Source organism: Primulina eburnea, chromosome 2 (genome assembly GCF_022965805.1).
Source record: "Primulina eburnea isolate SZY01 chromosome 2, ASM2296580v1, whole genome shotgun sequence".
Classification (NCBI taxonomy): Eukaryota; Viridiplantae; Streptophyta; class Magnoliopsida; order Lamiales; family Gesneriaceae; genus Primulina; species Primulina eburnea.
Window position 1 is genome coordinate 42,197,738 of NC_133102.1, and position 17,516 is coordinate 42,215,253.

The 17,516-nt window shown below is 36.0% G+C and overlaps 2 protein-coding genes across 6 annotated transcripts; one reads left to right on the forward strand and one right to left on the reverse strand.

The window, feature by feature from the left end:
- The first annotated feature begins 453 nt into the window (after positions 1 to 453).
- On the forward strand, positions 454 to 6,696 carry LOC140823305 (sulfate transporter 3.1-like). Its single transcript, XM_073184580.1, has 12 exons — positions 454 to 967; positions 1,055 to 1,262; positions 1,362 to 1,533; positions 2,628 to 2,693; positions 3,575 to 3,688; positions 4,054 to 4,170; positions 5,089 to 5,215; positions 5,295 to 5,581; positions 5,678 to 5,868; positions 5,954 to 6,039; positions 6,128 to 6,204; positions 6,334 to 6,696. The coding sequence occupies exons 1-12, from the start codon at positions 613 to 615 to the stop codon at positions 6,523 to 6,525; spliced, it is 1,992 nt and encodes a 663-aa protein (XP_073040681.1). The 5' UTR covers positions 454 to 612; the 3' UTR covers positions 6,526 to 6,696.
- A 2,332-nt stretch (positions 6,697 to 9,028) lies between these two features.
- Positions 9,029 to 16,542, reverse strand: LOC140823306 (protein NETWORKED 1D-like). 5 transcript variants are annotated; one of them, XM_073184584.1, is made up of 4 exons: positions 16,400 to 16,542; positions 15,626 to 15,850; positions 11,204 to 15,237; positions 9,029 to 10,302 (listed from the first exon to the last, which is right to left on the reverse strand). In XM_073184584.1, the coding sequence occupies exons 2-4, from the start codon at positions 15,726 to 15,728 to the stop codon at positions 9,271 to 9,273; spliced, it is 5,169 nt and encodes a 1,722-aa protein (XP_073040685.1). In that variant the 5' UTR covers positions 15,729 to 15,850; positions 16,400 to 16,542; the 3' UTR covers positions 9,029 to 9,270. The 5 variants fall into 5 exon arrangements, with proteins under 5 accessions (XP_073040685.1, XP_073040687.1, XP_073040686.1 ...); XM_073184586.1 differs by having other exon boundaries at positions 16,395 to 16,532; XM_073184585.1 differs by having other exon boundaries at positions 16,381 to 16,529.
- Between the last annotated feature and the right edge of the window lie 974 nt (positions 16,543 to 17,516).

Genomic DNA, 17,516 nt, shown 5'->3' on the forward strand with positions numbered 1-17,516 from the left:
TTAGACTAGCTTTTATTTGAACGATGTGAATTAACTAACGTCTTCGTATGATATCGTGTTCGACTCAAACTAATTTTGCAAATCATCTGAGTTAAAAGTAGTCATATTATATTTATATTTCAATTTATGATCAATACACATTTTTCATCGTCTTATCCCATAAGGTAGCGTAAAGTTATCTTACCTATATTCAACTACTCAACCATGTAATATAGAATATAGAAAGAATGAAACGAAATAATAAAATTTTGGGAGGCCATTACATTAATTTGTCAAGAAAACACACTAAAGATAGGCACACACAATTTTTTTATGGAAAAAAGTTAAATTTTATGGATAATATTTTTTTCAAATAATTTTATTGTCTAATTTATTTTTAATGAAATTTCAGACCGTTGACACCGTAGTCTAATTGATCACATGATCATTTTTCCTCTATAAAACCCGTTCAAGTTGTGGAACATCTCGTCAAGCCAAAAGAATTTAATTCTCTGCTTTTCCATATTTTATGCAGAAAACAAATCATATTGTATTTTACATTTTATCAGTTTTGGAAAGAAATTCAATAGCGAGACACTGATCCAGTAAAGAATTTAATTCCGTTTCCTAAAAATGGGCAACGACACTGACCAATCATATCCATCGTCGAACACCTACAACTTCAACTCCGCCGCAAGCCACCGTGTGGTGATTCCGCCGCATCAGCCATTCTTGAAGTCACTGAAGAACACTTTGAAGGAAACATTGTTCCCTGACGACCCTCTCCGCCAGTTCAAGAACCAACCGCGGAGGAAAAAGTTTACTCTCGGCCTGCAGTACCTGTTCCCGATCCTCGAGTGGGGTCCCCGCTACACCTTAGAGTTCTTCAAAGCTGACCTTATCGCTGGGATCACTATAGCCAGCCTCGCCATCCCTCAAGGGATTAGCTACGCGAAGCTTGCCAACTTGCCCGCTGTTCAGGGCCTCTGTGAGTACATAACATAACTATAATAAATCCTCGCATACCAGCTAATTTGATCAGTGTTCCTTAATTACTAACTGTATACCGCCACAGATTCGAGCTTTGTTCCGCCATTGATATATGCTATGATGGGGAGTTCAAGAGATGTGGCGGTGGGTACCGTCGCAGTCGGGTCGCTGCTTACAGGTTCCATGCTGAGCGCTGTGGTGAACCCGATTGAGAACCCGACACTCTATCTTCATCTTGCTTTCACTGCCACTCTATTTACTGGGATTTTCGAAGCCGCTTTGGGCATTTTCAGGTTCTCCATTTCTACAAATACTTTCTTTTGTCCCCTCTTTTTTTCCCCCATTAATTACTATTGATCAGTAGATTGATTACCATGTATGTTTCGGTTCAGGCTAGGGTTTATCGTGGATTTTCTGTCGCATGCAACGATAGTGGGGTTCATGGGCGGAGCTGCGACGGTGGTGTGCCTCCAGCAGCTGAAAGGGATTTTCGGGCTCGACCATTTCACCCATGCCACCGATGTTATCTCCGTCATGCGCTCCGTTTTTTCTCAAACTCACCAGGTCTACTCTTCATATACTACTCTAGCTTTAATTTCCATATGAACTAAGTATACAGTTTAGCGAAATAATACATGATAAATTAATATACGTAGAGAAGCCGTCTTAAACCTTATGTAAAATATCCAAAAATTACAAAATTTGTCTCGTAAATCGGTCTGTTTTAACTTTATTATGTATAAATAATATACGTAGAGAAGCCGTCTCAAACTTTATGTGAAATATCAAAAAATTACAAAATTCGTCCCGTGAGTCGGTCTGTTTTAAGTTAATTATGTATAATATATATACATACTAGTGTTCTAAAAGCCTAAGCGGCGCCTAAATGTTGGGTGGTCCGATTTTTAGAGAGATCATGCCTCTGGACATTGTAAAAAAATCGACCGTGTATGATACTTTGTTGCCACCTAGGCGGTCGCCTAACATAGAATTTGTTTATTTTTCAAAATTTTTCCAAATAGATTGTTCTACATATTTTTCAATTGATTTGTATTAAATAAAAAAAACATATTATTGATTTTGAGTTTGAATCTGATAAAAGAAATATAGGAAAAATACTAATACAAACATGAAAAATTAAATATTTAAATTAAAAAAAATTGTCAGTACGGCCGCCCGAACGCCTAGGCGTTACCATCCGCCCGCCTACCGGTCTTTATAAAAATGATATATACAAGTTGTAAAAATTTGTTCTTAGTCCAAATAATAAATTGGTCATTTTTTTTTACACTTTCAATATTCTTTAATTCGTTAGAATATTGATATGATATCATACATTGATTTTAAAAAATAAATAAATTACCTTTATTGTGCTCAAAATATACAAGTCCTCCTCACCGACCTTAATCTCTGTATATTAGCCGTAAGGGTGCTGCCACCCTCTACGGATCATAAAATGTTAATCGATTGATGTAACATATGAAATTAAATTATGGTGCTTGCGTGGTCCAACTCTTTTTCCAGGAGAAGACACGACAACAAATTTAGTCGACAAAATTTAAATAATATAATAAAAATCAACAAAATTTGAATTCATTAGTTTTTCCATTTGATTAGAAACCATCAATATATCTAATCAATATATTTTGTATGTGCAGTGGAAATGGGAAAGTGCAGTGCTGGGAATTGTGTTTCTCTTCTACCTCCTAAGTGCAAGATACTTTGTAAGTTCATTAATATATTTTATATTATATATATATATAGTATTTCAATTTTATAAAATATAATATAAAAATGATGTAATAATAATAAAAAAAGCATTTATCAGATATTGCCAATGTATAATCAATCAATGCATATTCTCATCACATTGTATTGGCATGTGGGCTGCTTCTCTAGTTGCTATTTGTTAGAAATTATATATTTTTGAACCATTCTCAACTTAAACTAAATAAGAAATCTAAAATCACTTTTATTTAATTTATGCATCATATACAAAAGGCTGTAGGAGGACTAGTAGGAGGTTAGGAAATTTACAATATTTGTGAATTGAGTATATAGTTATATGCAAACTCTAGGTAAATTGTAATATAGACCCCGGTCGACTCGATTTCTGATTGATTTGGCTTCCACCTAATATTGAAAACTAGAAACCACTCGCTAAGAGAAAAAAATATAAAATCTGTCGTTACTTGTCTCATATCGATTGAATAAAATATCTAAGAGTTGCATATATGGACTTGGATAATCATCTCTCGTTCAGCTAGCTTTTGAGGTTTAGTTAAGTCAAAATTTCAATTTTAACATGGTATGATCAGAGCTTCCATCGTTTTGTGTCGGACTGTCTAAAGTTGAGTCATCTGTTGTCGGTGTGATTGGTGTGTGTTAGTTGTCCCACATAAATTGGATAAATTCTATGGGAATTGCATATATGGACTTGAATAATCATCTACGGAGAATAGTTAAGTCAAAGCATCAATATTAACAAATATAGTATTATTTATTATTTACGGTCGATTGAATTTACTTCATGTTATTTTTTATTATTTAAAAAAAAAAAGAGAGATTAAAGTAATTTAATAATGGTAAATTTGGTTGCATGCAGAGCAAAAAGAAGCCAAACATGTTCTGGGTATCCGCGATGGCCCCATTAACGACTGTGATATTGGGAAGTTTGCTGGTTTACCTTACTCATGCGGAGAAACATGGAGTCCAAGTGGTGAGGACCTTTTTGTAATTTCACTCGTGTTTGGCATTGACAATTCAATTCTTCGATCTTTTCTTGTCTTGCACATAATAATTATTGAACACTTTGGGACAAATCATTTTACCGCAAATAATCACCAACTTTCCACATTCCAATGTATACTTTAACTTTGATTGATTCATAAATATGCATCAAACAAAAGCACAAAATAGGTATCAATATATATTATATATTCCGACGGAACCGAACCGGTTGATGATCACGATTATCGGGTCGTACATTCGTTTCGAAATTTCGGAATATGTATTTAATTTGGAATATGAATTTGGTTCATAGATAGATAGGGAAAAAAAGTTGATGAATTTTGTATAACACAGATAGGAAAATTGAAGAAAGGGATAAATCCAGCATCAATAATGGATATGGAATTCGGGTCAAAATATCTGACGACAACTATCAAAACCGGGATAGTCACGGGTGTCATTGCTCTAGCTGTGAGTACTTTCTTTTCTTTTACTTCAAATATTTAATTTCTATATATATATATATATATATATATATATATATATATATATATATATATATATATTTGCAAGTTCTGTGGACCAAAATGAGAGCTCCAAATTTTTATACGAAGCTAAAAATATAAGGTTCGATTTCGGTAGAAGAGACTAGCCTGAATTCAGGTCTCTGATTTACTCTGGACCTTGAATCACAAAAAGACCGTGAGAAGTGGTCATGATATTTATAGAAGAGCACACGAGGTTCATCATGGACCACATATCTTGGTTAAAAATGGGTTAAGAGTCTGAAATCTGGTTTGAGTCTGTTCACTTGATTGATCCATACATGATATATGCATATTTTGTCCGAGTTAACCAAATTGACAACCAATCATGCATATGGAGCAGACAACTTCACTATCACTGCCATTATTAATATAAGAATGGCCTCGATTAACTTAAATTGGGTTTCCTGAAAAATAAGGAGAAAAAACAAATTTCTCATGGAATTCCCACACTTATATTAACTATTGACGTGACCTTAATTATATCACATCTTAATGTCTGTAAAATAAAATTGCTACACGTACCTCTTCTCTTTCGATATTTAAAAAAAAAAAAGAAGCATTTTTTAAAAATATTTTATCTAAAATATTTAAATTCATTTTTAATTTTTAAATATTGTGTGATCGATCTATGAGGAATACAAAAATAAACTACAGCTCCGCTGCGATTCGAATCAAGAAATGATAGAGAATGATTGTTTCCAGATCTCTCAATTCATCGGATTTTCTCGAAGTGTCTATCGATGAATGACGGAAAAATGAATATTATTGATTGATGTATGCCAAAGATACAAATTATATGAGTTTTAAATGGAATATTGCTAACAAAATGTTGAAATGACAGGAAGGAATAGCAGTGGGGAGAAGCTTTGCAATGTTCAAAAATTACAACATTGATGGGAACAAAGAGATGATAGCCTTTGGATTCATGAACATTGCCGGTTCTTTCACCTCTTGTTACCTTACCACAGGTAACCATATCGGCCCAAACCCGATCGAAAACTAAGGCCCAAAGACTAGCCATTATTATTAACAAATGGATATTTGCAGGCCCATTTTCGAGGACAGCGGTGAACTTCAATGCAGGATGCAAGACAGCAGTTTCCAACATAGTGATGGCATTTGCGGTGATGTTAACGTTGTTGTTTCTCACACCATTATTCCATTACACCCCACTCGTGGTCCTGTCCTCGATCATCATCGCCGCCATGCTCGGCCTCATAGACTACGAAGCCGCCATCCATCTGTATCATGTCGATAAATTCGACTTCTTGGTATGCATGAGCGCCTATGTAGGAGTCGTCTTTGCCAACATCGAGATCGGCCTAGTCCTCGCGGTACAAGTTCAAATTTCTGTTTGACATGATTTTTCTTTTAACTTGGAATCGTGGTTTGGATTGACATATGATTTTAATACATGAAAAAACTTGCAGATTGGACTGTCTATTTTGAGGGTACTGTTGTTTGTGGCAAGGCCAAGGACTTTAGTTCTTGGTAATATTCCAGACTCTAAGGTGTACAGAAGTGTTGAGCAGTATCCAAACACCATTAATGTTCCGGGTGTTCTCATTCTTGAGATTGATGCACCTATTTATTTTGCTAATGCTAGCTATTTGAGAGAAAGGTACCATAAAAAATCAACTTGTGATTAATCAGCAAGTAGTATTATGGCATCAGTATTAACTAGTTCTTGGCTTGATTTATAACAGAATTTCGAGATGGATCGATGACGAGGAAGAAAAGTTAAAGTCATCGGGAGAAACCGAATTACTGTACGTGATACTAGACATGAGTGGTAAGTTACATGATTTCTTTCGAAACATGAACATGTGATGCTCAAACACGATCCTTTTTGACTGGTTTTTTTTGGAAACGTGGGGCAGCTGTTGGGAACATTGATACAAGTGGGATTAGCATGCTTGATGAGGTAAAAAAGATCATGGATCGAAGAGGGCTAAAGGTAATCTGTTTTTTATTTTAAATAAACCGTTGTGTCACTGAGTAGTCCAAGTAATATTTGAGCTTTACCATATGCAAAAATACTTACGTCATATGTTCGTTGTTTCAACTTTGAAACGTGATTGTGCAGTTAGCTTTAGCCAACCCAGGGGCCGAGGTGATAAAGAAGCTGAACAAGGCGAAATTCGTAGAAACAATAGGCCAAGAATGGCTGTTTTTGACTGTGGGAGAAGCTGTGGGGGCATGCAATTATATGATGCACACTCGATGCAAGCAGAAAATGAGTGATGAGGATTCACAAAAATATAGCAGCAATGTGTGAGACGAATAGCCTCAAACTATCATTATTAGGAAAAAATGAAGAGACGAGTGTAAAACTTGTGGCATGTGATGTGTATCCTGTAGGTTGAAAATGTGCGCATATTTGTGCTCTTTCAAAGTTGTATATCAACTTTCATCAAGAGAAATCGATCCTTTCTTAAGATTTCAGAAATTATTCGAGCTCGATTGCGTGATCATGTTTCCATACAAGTACTTTTACAGATCACTGTCCCGTAAATCCGCAATGATGCAAACCCAGAGTACAACTACTTCAGAAAAGCAATGACATCAATGTCCCATAGGGATGCAAACCAGTAATACCTGTATTAATATAAAAGCACTCCTTGCTTGTAATGTTCATGATGCATGCAGGAAATCCCTGGACTTCTGCTCATCATTCATGATACCACAACATATACTATGCCACCACAGCAGCTAACAACTTACAACAGAGTCGCTCCGCTATTCTCCGCCTATAGCGACTCGCAAATAGCATATATCCCACCACCATAGCCACTCCATTTTAAAACAGCACAAGTCCACGCCGTCATAGCGGATCTTTACATGCTATATATAACATGTAACAATATAAGTATACAAATCATCATACGCCAACATAGACACGGGAGTTAATAGTTAGAGCTATTGCCACTGTTGGGAAACTCTTGGTCACTATCTTTTGGTGCGAATAATAAGCTATTAAATGATCACATATTCGTTTCATTTAAAATTTGGTTCGTATTTTACAAATAACTAGTAATTTTATCTCATAAACCAAATAGTGTTTAACATGTCTTCTGTCACGCCCCTGGGACGGGGTTGGTCGACACCGGCGTTGCTCCCAAATTTACATTCGAAAACAACAAGCCTCATAAGTACAAAATTCAGAAATCAGTCTTTTTATTCATAATACTAAATAATTCATTGTGTGATACAAACTCAAATACTGACATTTTACATCGGAAATGTAAAACCAGACATAACAATGTCTTAACAGATACATCGGAAACATAATTTAGAATTTAAAAACAACAGTACCAGTCCCAAAACTGATTCTGCTCTTCTTCTTCTAACAATTCTCCCTCGTTCTTATCTGAGATGAGTTTGGTGGGTGATTATTGTGATTGTCACTCAGTAAGCGGGTGCGGAAATAAATCCCAGCTTTAAAAATCATTTTCAAATGAAATAGTAATATAAATAATATACAGAAATTCTTATTTTCAGAAAGGAATCAGTATTCAGGAATAAGTATTCAGAAATCAGTATTCAGAACAGAAATCAGTATTTAAAATTTAGCAAGCAAGCACTGAGTACGTTCGTGAATTTCATGGCTAAATTGATATCAGTCCACTATATCTTTTCTTCTCTAAGGGGTGAGGCAGTAATCAGTAATCAAGAATTAGTAATGTTTCATAATATATATTCTTAACATTAGATCACTAGGTTTCAGTACTTTTGAAATCAGAGATCAGCAATCAAAAATACATATACTTGTTTCAAAAGAGGAATTATCAAACTGATTTCAAAATATTTATACATAAACTCACTTACAGTAATTTGCTAGAAGTTTTCGGTTGTTGAAGTCTGTAATCTGCTTGACTCGCTATTGGATTTTACTATTCGAAAAATGCTCTCTCTTAGCTCGAATTTCAAGTGATAACTCAAGATTAGTGTAACACCATTTCAAAGATTTGTCATTAACAGCCTTTATTCCATGTTAAATACTTCAGTTACAAGTCATAAGCAGAATCAGTAGCTGTCTGCTGGAATCTCGCGCTACTGAACTCTTCTGCTGCTTGATTCTATTTGATGGATATATCAGCTTCTGAAATCTTAGTTGCTGCTGGAATTATTAGTTTCTGGTGAAATTTTGCATTGCTAGCTTCTGCTAAAATTTTGTATTGTTGCTGAATATTGCTAGCTGCTGCAACATGCTAGCTAATGCTGGAAATTAAAGTTCTCAAATCTCTTGTCTAATTATCAAATAATTTTGTTACGGGACTAGTGTCCGACCGTCCATCAAGAGCACTTTTGTGCAAAAAGTCCATCTCCGAACTTCATTTATTGGGATACTTTCTACCCACTTTAACATAGTTAAGACATTTTCAGCATCTTTTTTATTTTAGTCGTTCAGTTAAACTTTCCAGATGTTAAAAATATATACGCACACCTTCCAAATCCTAACATATTGAACACAGCATAATTAATTAACTCGAATTCTGATATACAAATTTCTCCAGTGTGGCAAAATACCTTTACTGGCCATGACGACTCTATGCGGGACAAATAAGAAAGATGTTCCAGCACGCAGAATCGAGAGAATTTCTTGTCTATGTTCTGATATTTAAAAGACTTGACAATTAATAGTGGAATGGTCAACAAGTTTAGGCTACTCTTGACTATTAGTGTAACTATAATAACTCTTGTGCCCTTTACAACTTCACGATGGAATAGTTTAATCCTGGAATGCAGAGTAGGAGCAAGCCAGATTGAAAAATAAAATGACTCAAAACATAAATTTTATTCCACAAGAAACACTAGGTTGAGTCTCTTTATGAAAATCCTGGGTGCAGAGTTTGTTTCTTTGAACTAGAGTAAGTAAAAATGGAACACATCCCAGAAAATAGTTCTCTAGTTTTCGACAGACACATTAGAAATTTGAAAGCACCTAACAGATGATTTAGAAACAACTAGGAAACTAGTCTCCTTAAACATAGGGCTTCTAAAGTATAAGCACACCAAGACTTCAATGATCAACAGTGGAAGGCTCGAAGCATCCACAATACGGTGCCTTCTTCCGGCCCTGGGCAGTTCTTCCTCCGTACAGATAATCACGCAGAGCAACTCTTCGTTTTATATCTGATATATTAGGTTTTGCTTCTTTTTCATCACTGAGCTTGAGTAAAATAAACTGTAATTTTTGTACCTCCAGCTGCAGCCTCCCGATTTTTTCAGACATCCGTCGTGCCTGCTCAGACACCCTTCTCCTTGCATTTCCATCACCTTCTAAGTCAAACGATGACTTAACATCAGAGAAAGTGCTATGTTCAACTGTTTTTATCAATCTGCCATTGAAATCAAACAATTTTATGATGGCTACATCAGCTTCTTCAAGCTTACCCTTAAGCGCTTCACATTCAATCACAGATTTGCCACGCTTTCCCTTTTCTGTAACTTGAAGTTTTCTCTTCAAATCTTGAACTGTGATTTGCAGATTCGCCAGTTTCTGAACATCAGAGTCCAGCCGTTCCAACACGTTCTTCTTGTTCTCTTCTTGAACAGACCCAGAAAATATTTTTGAGATCTCTAACTTGTCCATGCTCGACTCTTTGACAATCGGTTCATCTGAGGCAAGAAACCCAGCTTTATGGTTCTTTATCGGATCTATATTTTCTGGTAACACAACAATTTGATTACCCGTATCAATCGTTTCTCTACTGCTGACTCCATAAGGTGAACCATTCGATATCTGATCAAGCATTATGTCTTTCATCAGAAGTGTATTTTCGGCCTCGGAGATTTCAGATGTTTGCTTCAAACTTCTTCTGTAACGCCAACTCTCTGATTTTAGAAACTCAATTTGCCTTAATGAAGTGTCCAGTTTAGAATGTATATCGATCCTTTCTTGAACCATGGCCTCCCTTGTTGCAGCTGATGCCTTTTCATAGGCCTGAAGTCTGGCATGCAGATCACGCAAGTCTGACAGCATATCTGGCATTGGGGCCTTCTCATCCTCATTGAAATCAATTCCTTGCAAATCATTTATAACTTCAGCACCCTAAAACAAACAAACAAAAAAAAACGTAGATGTAGTTAAAACCAATGACTGGTGGATGCTGAGTGGAGATTTTTAATAAATTATACACACATTAGGAAGTATAAAATCTTTTTTTTATATATAAGAAACGAGATCATATTATATATATATATATGAACATTTAATGATTACAAAAGACGGATAAGACATTCGCACACGGATCCACTAAAACCCAAGGCATATCATCGACTAAGTCTATAACCGAGAACGTAACAAACTCTTTATTATTCATAATCCAAGATAATGCATCATTCCATACAGCAATTAAAGCTTCGCAGAGGTCAGTGTTACGCTCATGTTAGCACAAAAGAGTTTTATCCTAATCTGCAATTGATCTGATTAATGAATATTATCAATATTAGCAAGAGTCGAGACAACAAAGCTACACGTAAAATAATTCTTAAACAACTTTCTCGAATTTTTTTCCTCCCAATAAAATATTCCACATACTTACTTGTTTAGTGTAAGATGCCTGTGAATCAAAATCAAGAAATCAAGACAATGATTAAAAAGCTAAGGCCTTCACTACATAAAAGACAATTAAAACCGAAGGCAAAAAACTTGACCAATCTGTATTACGTAATGATTATATTTCACATCATAAATTTCTGGCGTTATAAATCGTCCATCTACTTCAAGTAACTGTAGAACATTTTGTTCATGTCCATGCAGAACTATTATCAAGTGTCCATTGCTAGATTGTGCGCATTTGGGAATATAATGTTGTTTTTACCAGAAGAATTATGTCAGCCAATGGGGAATACTAATTCAATAATTAAATTCAAAAGAATACTGCAAGCATGGGAGATTTGTTTAACGTCAGATCAGCTGGTTGCAATATATTTAGGGTACTTAATAATACCTGCAGTTCATCATCTTCAGGATTTTGAAGCTTAATCTGTCGATCTGTATGGTTCTCCAGGGAGGCTACACATGCCTTCAAGGAAACAATTTCAGGGCGAAATGCAGCAAGTTGATTTTTGAGACCTTCGTTTTGATCAATATAGTCCAGACATGCTCCTTCGAGCTCGTGAAACTTTTGCTTGAAAAGAAGCTGATAGACCATGGAGTACTGTAATTGGCCAAAAGCCGATGTAGCCTTAATTTCCAACTCGTCAATCTCCTCTTCTTTCATTTTCAGCTCATTTTTCAGATTTTCCCCATTGCTTTTGCTCTTCTTGAGCTCTTCATGCAAATCATGAAGCTTACCTTCCAGAATCTGACTTGCTTCAAGCAGACAATTATTCTCCACGCTCAAATGGTCATTCGTTGTGGAAAGATTGAAAATCTGATTCTCTTGGTCATCTCTAATAGTCTTAAACTCATTGCTCTCAGATTTCAACTCTTCCACAATTTTATGCAATTCAAATTTCTTTTTTTCAACTATGTTTATCTTTTGTTCAGCTTCTTGAAGTTCTAATTTCATCTGATGTAGCACATTTTTCCCATTTTCAATATCGTCAGACAGCTGATCTTTGACAGTGGCAATAATCTTCAGCTCATTCTCTGATCTCTGCAATTGCTGCTTCAGGTGGAAATTTTCAATATTTGATTCTTCCAACCTCCCCTCTGCCGAGCTTAACTTCCCCACAAGAACACCATTCACATCCTGAAGTTTATTTCGATCTTCACCCAATTCTCTTACAGCCATCGATTTCTCTTCGGCACAGCATCTCAATATCAAGGAGTGATTATCCAAAGCTAAAACTTTATCGCACAACACACAATTTTCCTCTTCCAAATGCAAAAATTTCTCCATCAAGGATCTTTTCTCGTCGTAAACTTCTGATTTTTCTCTTCGCAAGGTCTCACAGGTGCCTTGCATAACCATTAAATTTCTCTGTAAATCTTCAATCTGAATCATTAGTGCTTCCTTCATGCATTCTCCTTCCTTCAATTTTAGCCTCAAATTTTCATTTGTCTCGAGGTGTTTAATTACCTCGATCTGTACAGATGAGAGCTGCTCAGATCTTTCCTTGAACTCATGCTCGATATTGCTTTTTTCCACATCAAGGTTTTGTCCCTCGTGTCTTAGCTGCCTAATCCACTCAACAAGAACTGATAATTCAACGGCCCGATGTTGATTTTCTTCCTCGGCTTTGCAGAGTGACGTTTTCAAATCTTGAATAGTACTAAACAGCTGGTCGAAATAAAAATGGTGTTGTTCAGCTTTATCCATTGATGCAGGATTCTGAACAATGTTCAGAACTTTCAATAACTGACGAGTGCCAGCTCTCAGACTTGAAGCTTGGTCGGACAAAGATTTAATTTCAACTCGTTGCTCAACTTTGCCCTTCTCTAACTGTAACATGGTCTTTTCAAACAAAGTGGATTTCTCCAAAAGTTGTTCATTCCTTTTCATCAAGGAGAAATTATTTAGTTTCAGCTCTTGAGCAGTTTTTTGCAAGACAAATATCTCAATTTCAAAAATCATGGCATTATCTATCACTTCATCAAGTTCTCTCTTTCTCCACCAACATTCTTCGTGCAAATCATGCATTTCAGCTTCAACGCCTTTTAACCGCGACTCACTAATCTGCATGTAATTGCCATGTTCTTGCCTTGCTACCTCCAAAGATGTCTGCAGCTCTTGAACTTTGCGAAGAGTTGAGTCTCTTTCTTTCTCAAGAGCTGTGTATCTTCCTTCTAGTTCTCCATGATGTCTTCCAAGCTCTTCCAATCTTTTCAATGTGTTTTCTAGCTGAGAATTTAAACCGTGCTTCTCACCGATGAGATCAGCCTTCTCATTTTCTAGTAACAGGCATGAATCTTCTAATGTTTTTGCTTTAACCACTAACATCTGGATCTGATTGTGAACATGAGAAAGGGAATTTGCCATAACGGTGTTATTCTCTGTGAGGCTCTCCAAATTCTTGTTTGCTTCCTGTAGTTGGGTCATGAGAGAGGCCTTCTCGTCAAGAAGAGAGGATTTCTCCTTCAGAAGAGATTGTAAGGACTGCTCTAATGTTTTGATCTTTCCTCTGACTGCATCTAGCTCAGCATTTAAATCAGATAGAGAGGTTTCCAAGACAGCATTTTTCTCAAGAAGCTGCTCCATAATTTCCAGTTTCGCTATTAGACCTTCTTTATCCCTTCTTTCTCTGTCCCAAGTTTCTTTCAAGTTGGAATTCTCATCCTGCAATTCCCTCACTGATGGTCCAAAGGAGACTGGATTCAAGCCGACCATATGCACCTGGTCCACAACCGAATGATGCTTCTTTTGCAGATCATTCAATTCCTCTTTTAGGCAATATATTTCTTGCTGCAGTGCATTTCTTTCATCTACTCGATGTTCAACTTCCTCCTCAAGTTTCCCTTTTGAGTTTTTTAAATCGGAAATCTCATTTTGCATCTCCTTGATCGACGAGGCTGAAGATGCATTGAACTCGTCAAGATGTTTGTTCTCCTCCTTTACCTTGAGAACTTCATCTTGCAAACTCTGATTATGGGTCTGTAAAACGTCCAAAAGTTTAGCCCTCTTCTGCAGCTCGGAAGCCATAGATCGCAGCTCTTCCTGAGTTTGGGCGTGCAAATGCTGCAAAGTCTGAAAAGCAGTCTCAGCCTCCACAAACCGTAACCGTTCTTCTTGTAAGCAAGCCCATATTTGTCCTAATTCCTTCTGCTTCTCTGTAAGATCTTGAGTTTGTGTTCCCATCTTCAACATCAAAGACTCCAACTGAGAGTGGAGAGACTGATTCGATCCTTCTAACAGGAGACATTTTTCTTCAGCACCCTTTAACTTGGATACTCCACTATCTATCTCTAGATTAAGGAGTTTGGCCTCCTCTTGTGCACGTGTAAGTTTGTCCTCTAGACTGAAAATCCTATCCAAGCATTGCTGGTATTGAAGAGCTGCAGCCTCCTTGTCATCAGTTAATTTGGAAATGGTTTGTTTAAGAATTTCAATTTCACTCTCCGCCTTTTCTGCTCTCTCTTTCAACTGACTAGCATCCTCTTCAGTGACTCGAAGTTTGTTCTCTAAGTTTGATATCGCCTCCAATGATTGCAAGTACTGACCAAGAGCTGCTTCCTTTTCGATGGACATCTTATCCCGTTCAACTCTCAAGGATTGTGCTTCTGTTTCAGCAACGCAAGCTCTTTGATTGGATTTCTCAGTATCCTCTCGAGCAGTAGAGATAATAGCCTCTAGATCGGATAACCTTTCCAAAGATCTTTCATATTCTTGAAGCTTCAACTGTTTTTCAGATTCTAGCTGAGACAGTGATTCCTTCAAGATAACAACTTCGTTTTCAGCTTTAGTTGCGCGGTCGGCGTACACTCTGAAATCTTCTCGAGTTTGAGAAATTTCCAATTCAAGCTGGGACAGTTTATCTACACTCTCTTGATATTGAACAAGGCCAGCTTCCTTCTCACTTTCCAATTTGGCAATGAATTCCTTCAACTTTAGGATTTCCTCAGATTCACGTTCTTCATCAGGTTTTGATAATTTTCCAAACCGGGTAGTCTCTTTTTCCCCCGTTTCATCAAAATTAAGGCCCTTCCTCACCTTTTCAACTGACCCAAAGGGGTCGTTAAGCTGCTGTTTTAAAGCCCTCCTTCTTGCAACGGTATCAGATTCATCAGTGAATTCTCCATTCTGTTTGAAAGCATCCTCACAAGGTGTTCTAGGATCGGTTCCAGAAAACACCGGCGAATCATCAGCAAACATAGAAGGGACTTGATTCGGAAAAGCTTCTGCCATAGTTCGCTGTGCATGTCGAATCACACCAGTTGCATGATCATATCTTTCTGCCAATGCACGATACGCTCTATAGAACTCCTCAACCATTCTCATAAGCTCGGGACGTTTCTTGTAATACATCTCTGCCCTCCTTGCGAAGGAATCTGCATCTTCCTCAATGAGCTTTATCATTACTTTAACTTTGGCATCCATATCTATCAAAGTACAAGACAAATCTTTCAGCATAAAATACATAAATAACGATCCAGTCGAATGCCCAGTTGGTATAAGATACAACATTTTAAATTCATGGCCACGACCCCTGAGAAAGTAATGCCTAAATTTTGTTAAAATTAACTGAACATAAAAGGAACCATCAACCAGAAGACACCAAGGACCTGAAGCATAGACACGATTCTGAAGTGAATATTGACATATCTGTGCCATTTTTCCATATAACATAGCAGAAATTTCACAGAATATAGACTCATATACAATTTGGAAGAAGATGGAACGGAGAAGCAAATACTTATCATTCTCCAATAAGTTCATAATTTCAATAAAACTGGAAATAAAATAAAATAAAAAAAAAGCAGGCCATACCAGTCAGATTCTCCTGAAGCCATTTTGAATTCTTGGGGCTAATATGACTATCCCACCACCACGAGTACATACGTTTCGAATCCGTGTGCGACAACTTTGCCATCTCTTTCGATGCAATCGCGAACTTCAAATGGTGTAATCCAGGTACTCGATCCAATTAAAACAAACTCGGAAGAACCCAATTCAAGAATAAAAGATAAAATTGAGTTGAAGATCACTTAGCCCCTGTCCACAGTAATGGAAAAATGGAGGAATCAATCAATTAGTCCCAAACATCTCAAGGTTTCCAGAAACGAGTGGGGGGAAAACCTTATAAGGTAAAAATATCAATAACTTAGAAGATCACACAGTGACCATTAATTAAACTGGTTAACGAAATTAAGACAACAAAAAAGTAGCAGCCTCGAGAATTACCCGACCAATAAAAAAATCATGCAAGATCCCCACAGTAAAATGAACATACCCAGAAAAAAAGAAACCAGATTTTGATCATCCCAGAAACTGTAAAACCAGGATCATTAAACCAACAACCATTTGATTTCAAAACCCATGAAAGATGAAGTGTGACAAGTCAACCAAACCAGTCATACAGTATGAACAAGCAAAGTATTTATTGAAACGCGTAGGAACAACGAAGATGGCTGGATTGTACGCTAAGAAAACATGGAAATAAAAGATTAAACAAAAAAAAAAAGTTAAAAGTGCACAGATGAAACGGAAAAATAATACAGGATAGTCTGATTGGGAAATATGACCAAAAAAACACCACCACACCCCAACTTCATCGCAAAGTTCTCTTTCTTGCTGCCCGATCCTTCACTCTGTCTTTCAAGGAAAAAAAAATATGATCTTTGCGCATCAGCATGACTCATCCGTCCATCCTATAGAATAATATAATAATAATGGAAAACAAGGAAATGACAAATTCCATGGCAGCTATTATATTTGCTTTATTTTGTCGACTGTTTGCTTCTAAAAAAAATGGTGTTTATTGTTTTCCTTGAGAAAATAATTATGTTTTTCTTTTTCTATATTTTGTCGGTAATCATATATCGAGTACATCTTGAATTATGAGACGATTTAATATATTTATTTTTTATGATGACGAGGCATCATGTGAATTGTAAAATTATTTAACAGATTTATTTTTATGAGACGAGTTAATTCGATTTTTATTTAAAATAAAAATTAATATTTTTAACATAAAATGTAATATTTTTTGACAAAAACTAGTATAACGATATCATGGGTTGTATTTGTGAGACGGATCTCTTATTTGAGTCGTCCATGAGAAAGTATTACTTTTTATCCTAAGAGTGATTTTATATTTAAATAAACCTAAAAATTAATAAATTTATTATTTTAGTATTTAATAATTTTTTTTTGAAATTCCTAAATATAGAAGTTGGAGAGGCTTGAACTCGAGCCATTAAACGGAAAATCTCTGGTGAAATCAGTGGAGCTAAGCTCCGGATTCTAAATGTAAAATATACAACAATCCAAATATTATATTTCAATCACTTATAAAAAAAATTAGTGACAGTTATAATTGTCACAAGCCCAACACAGCTAGCCTAAAATTATTCTGTCATTATATCGCAGTATCATATAATTGTGGTATAATCACTCATTAATCTACATTGAAATAATTTAAATTTGTGGATTTAAGTTAAATGTGAATGGATATTATTAGCACATTCTTTGTTTATTGGTCGGTAATAAAATAACAATACACATTCGATCCTCGTCACCAAAGTGGTGATCCAATCTAGGCAACGACCAATTATTTAAAAAATTAGCTTCCAAAAAATATATTTAAATTTGTATATATAATACAGATCTTTTATCTGTGAGATGGATCAATCACTCTTATATATGTAATAAAAAAAAT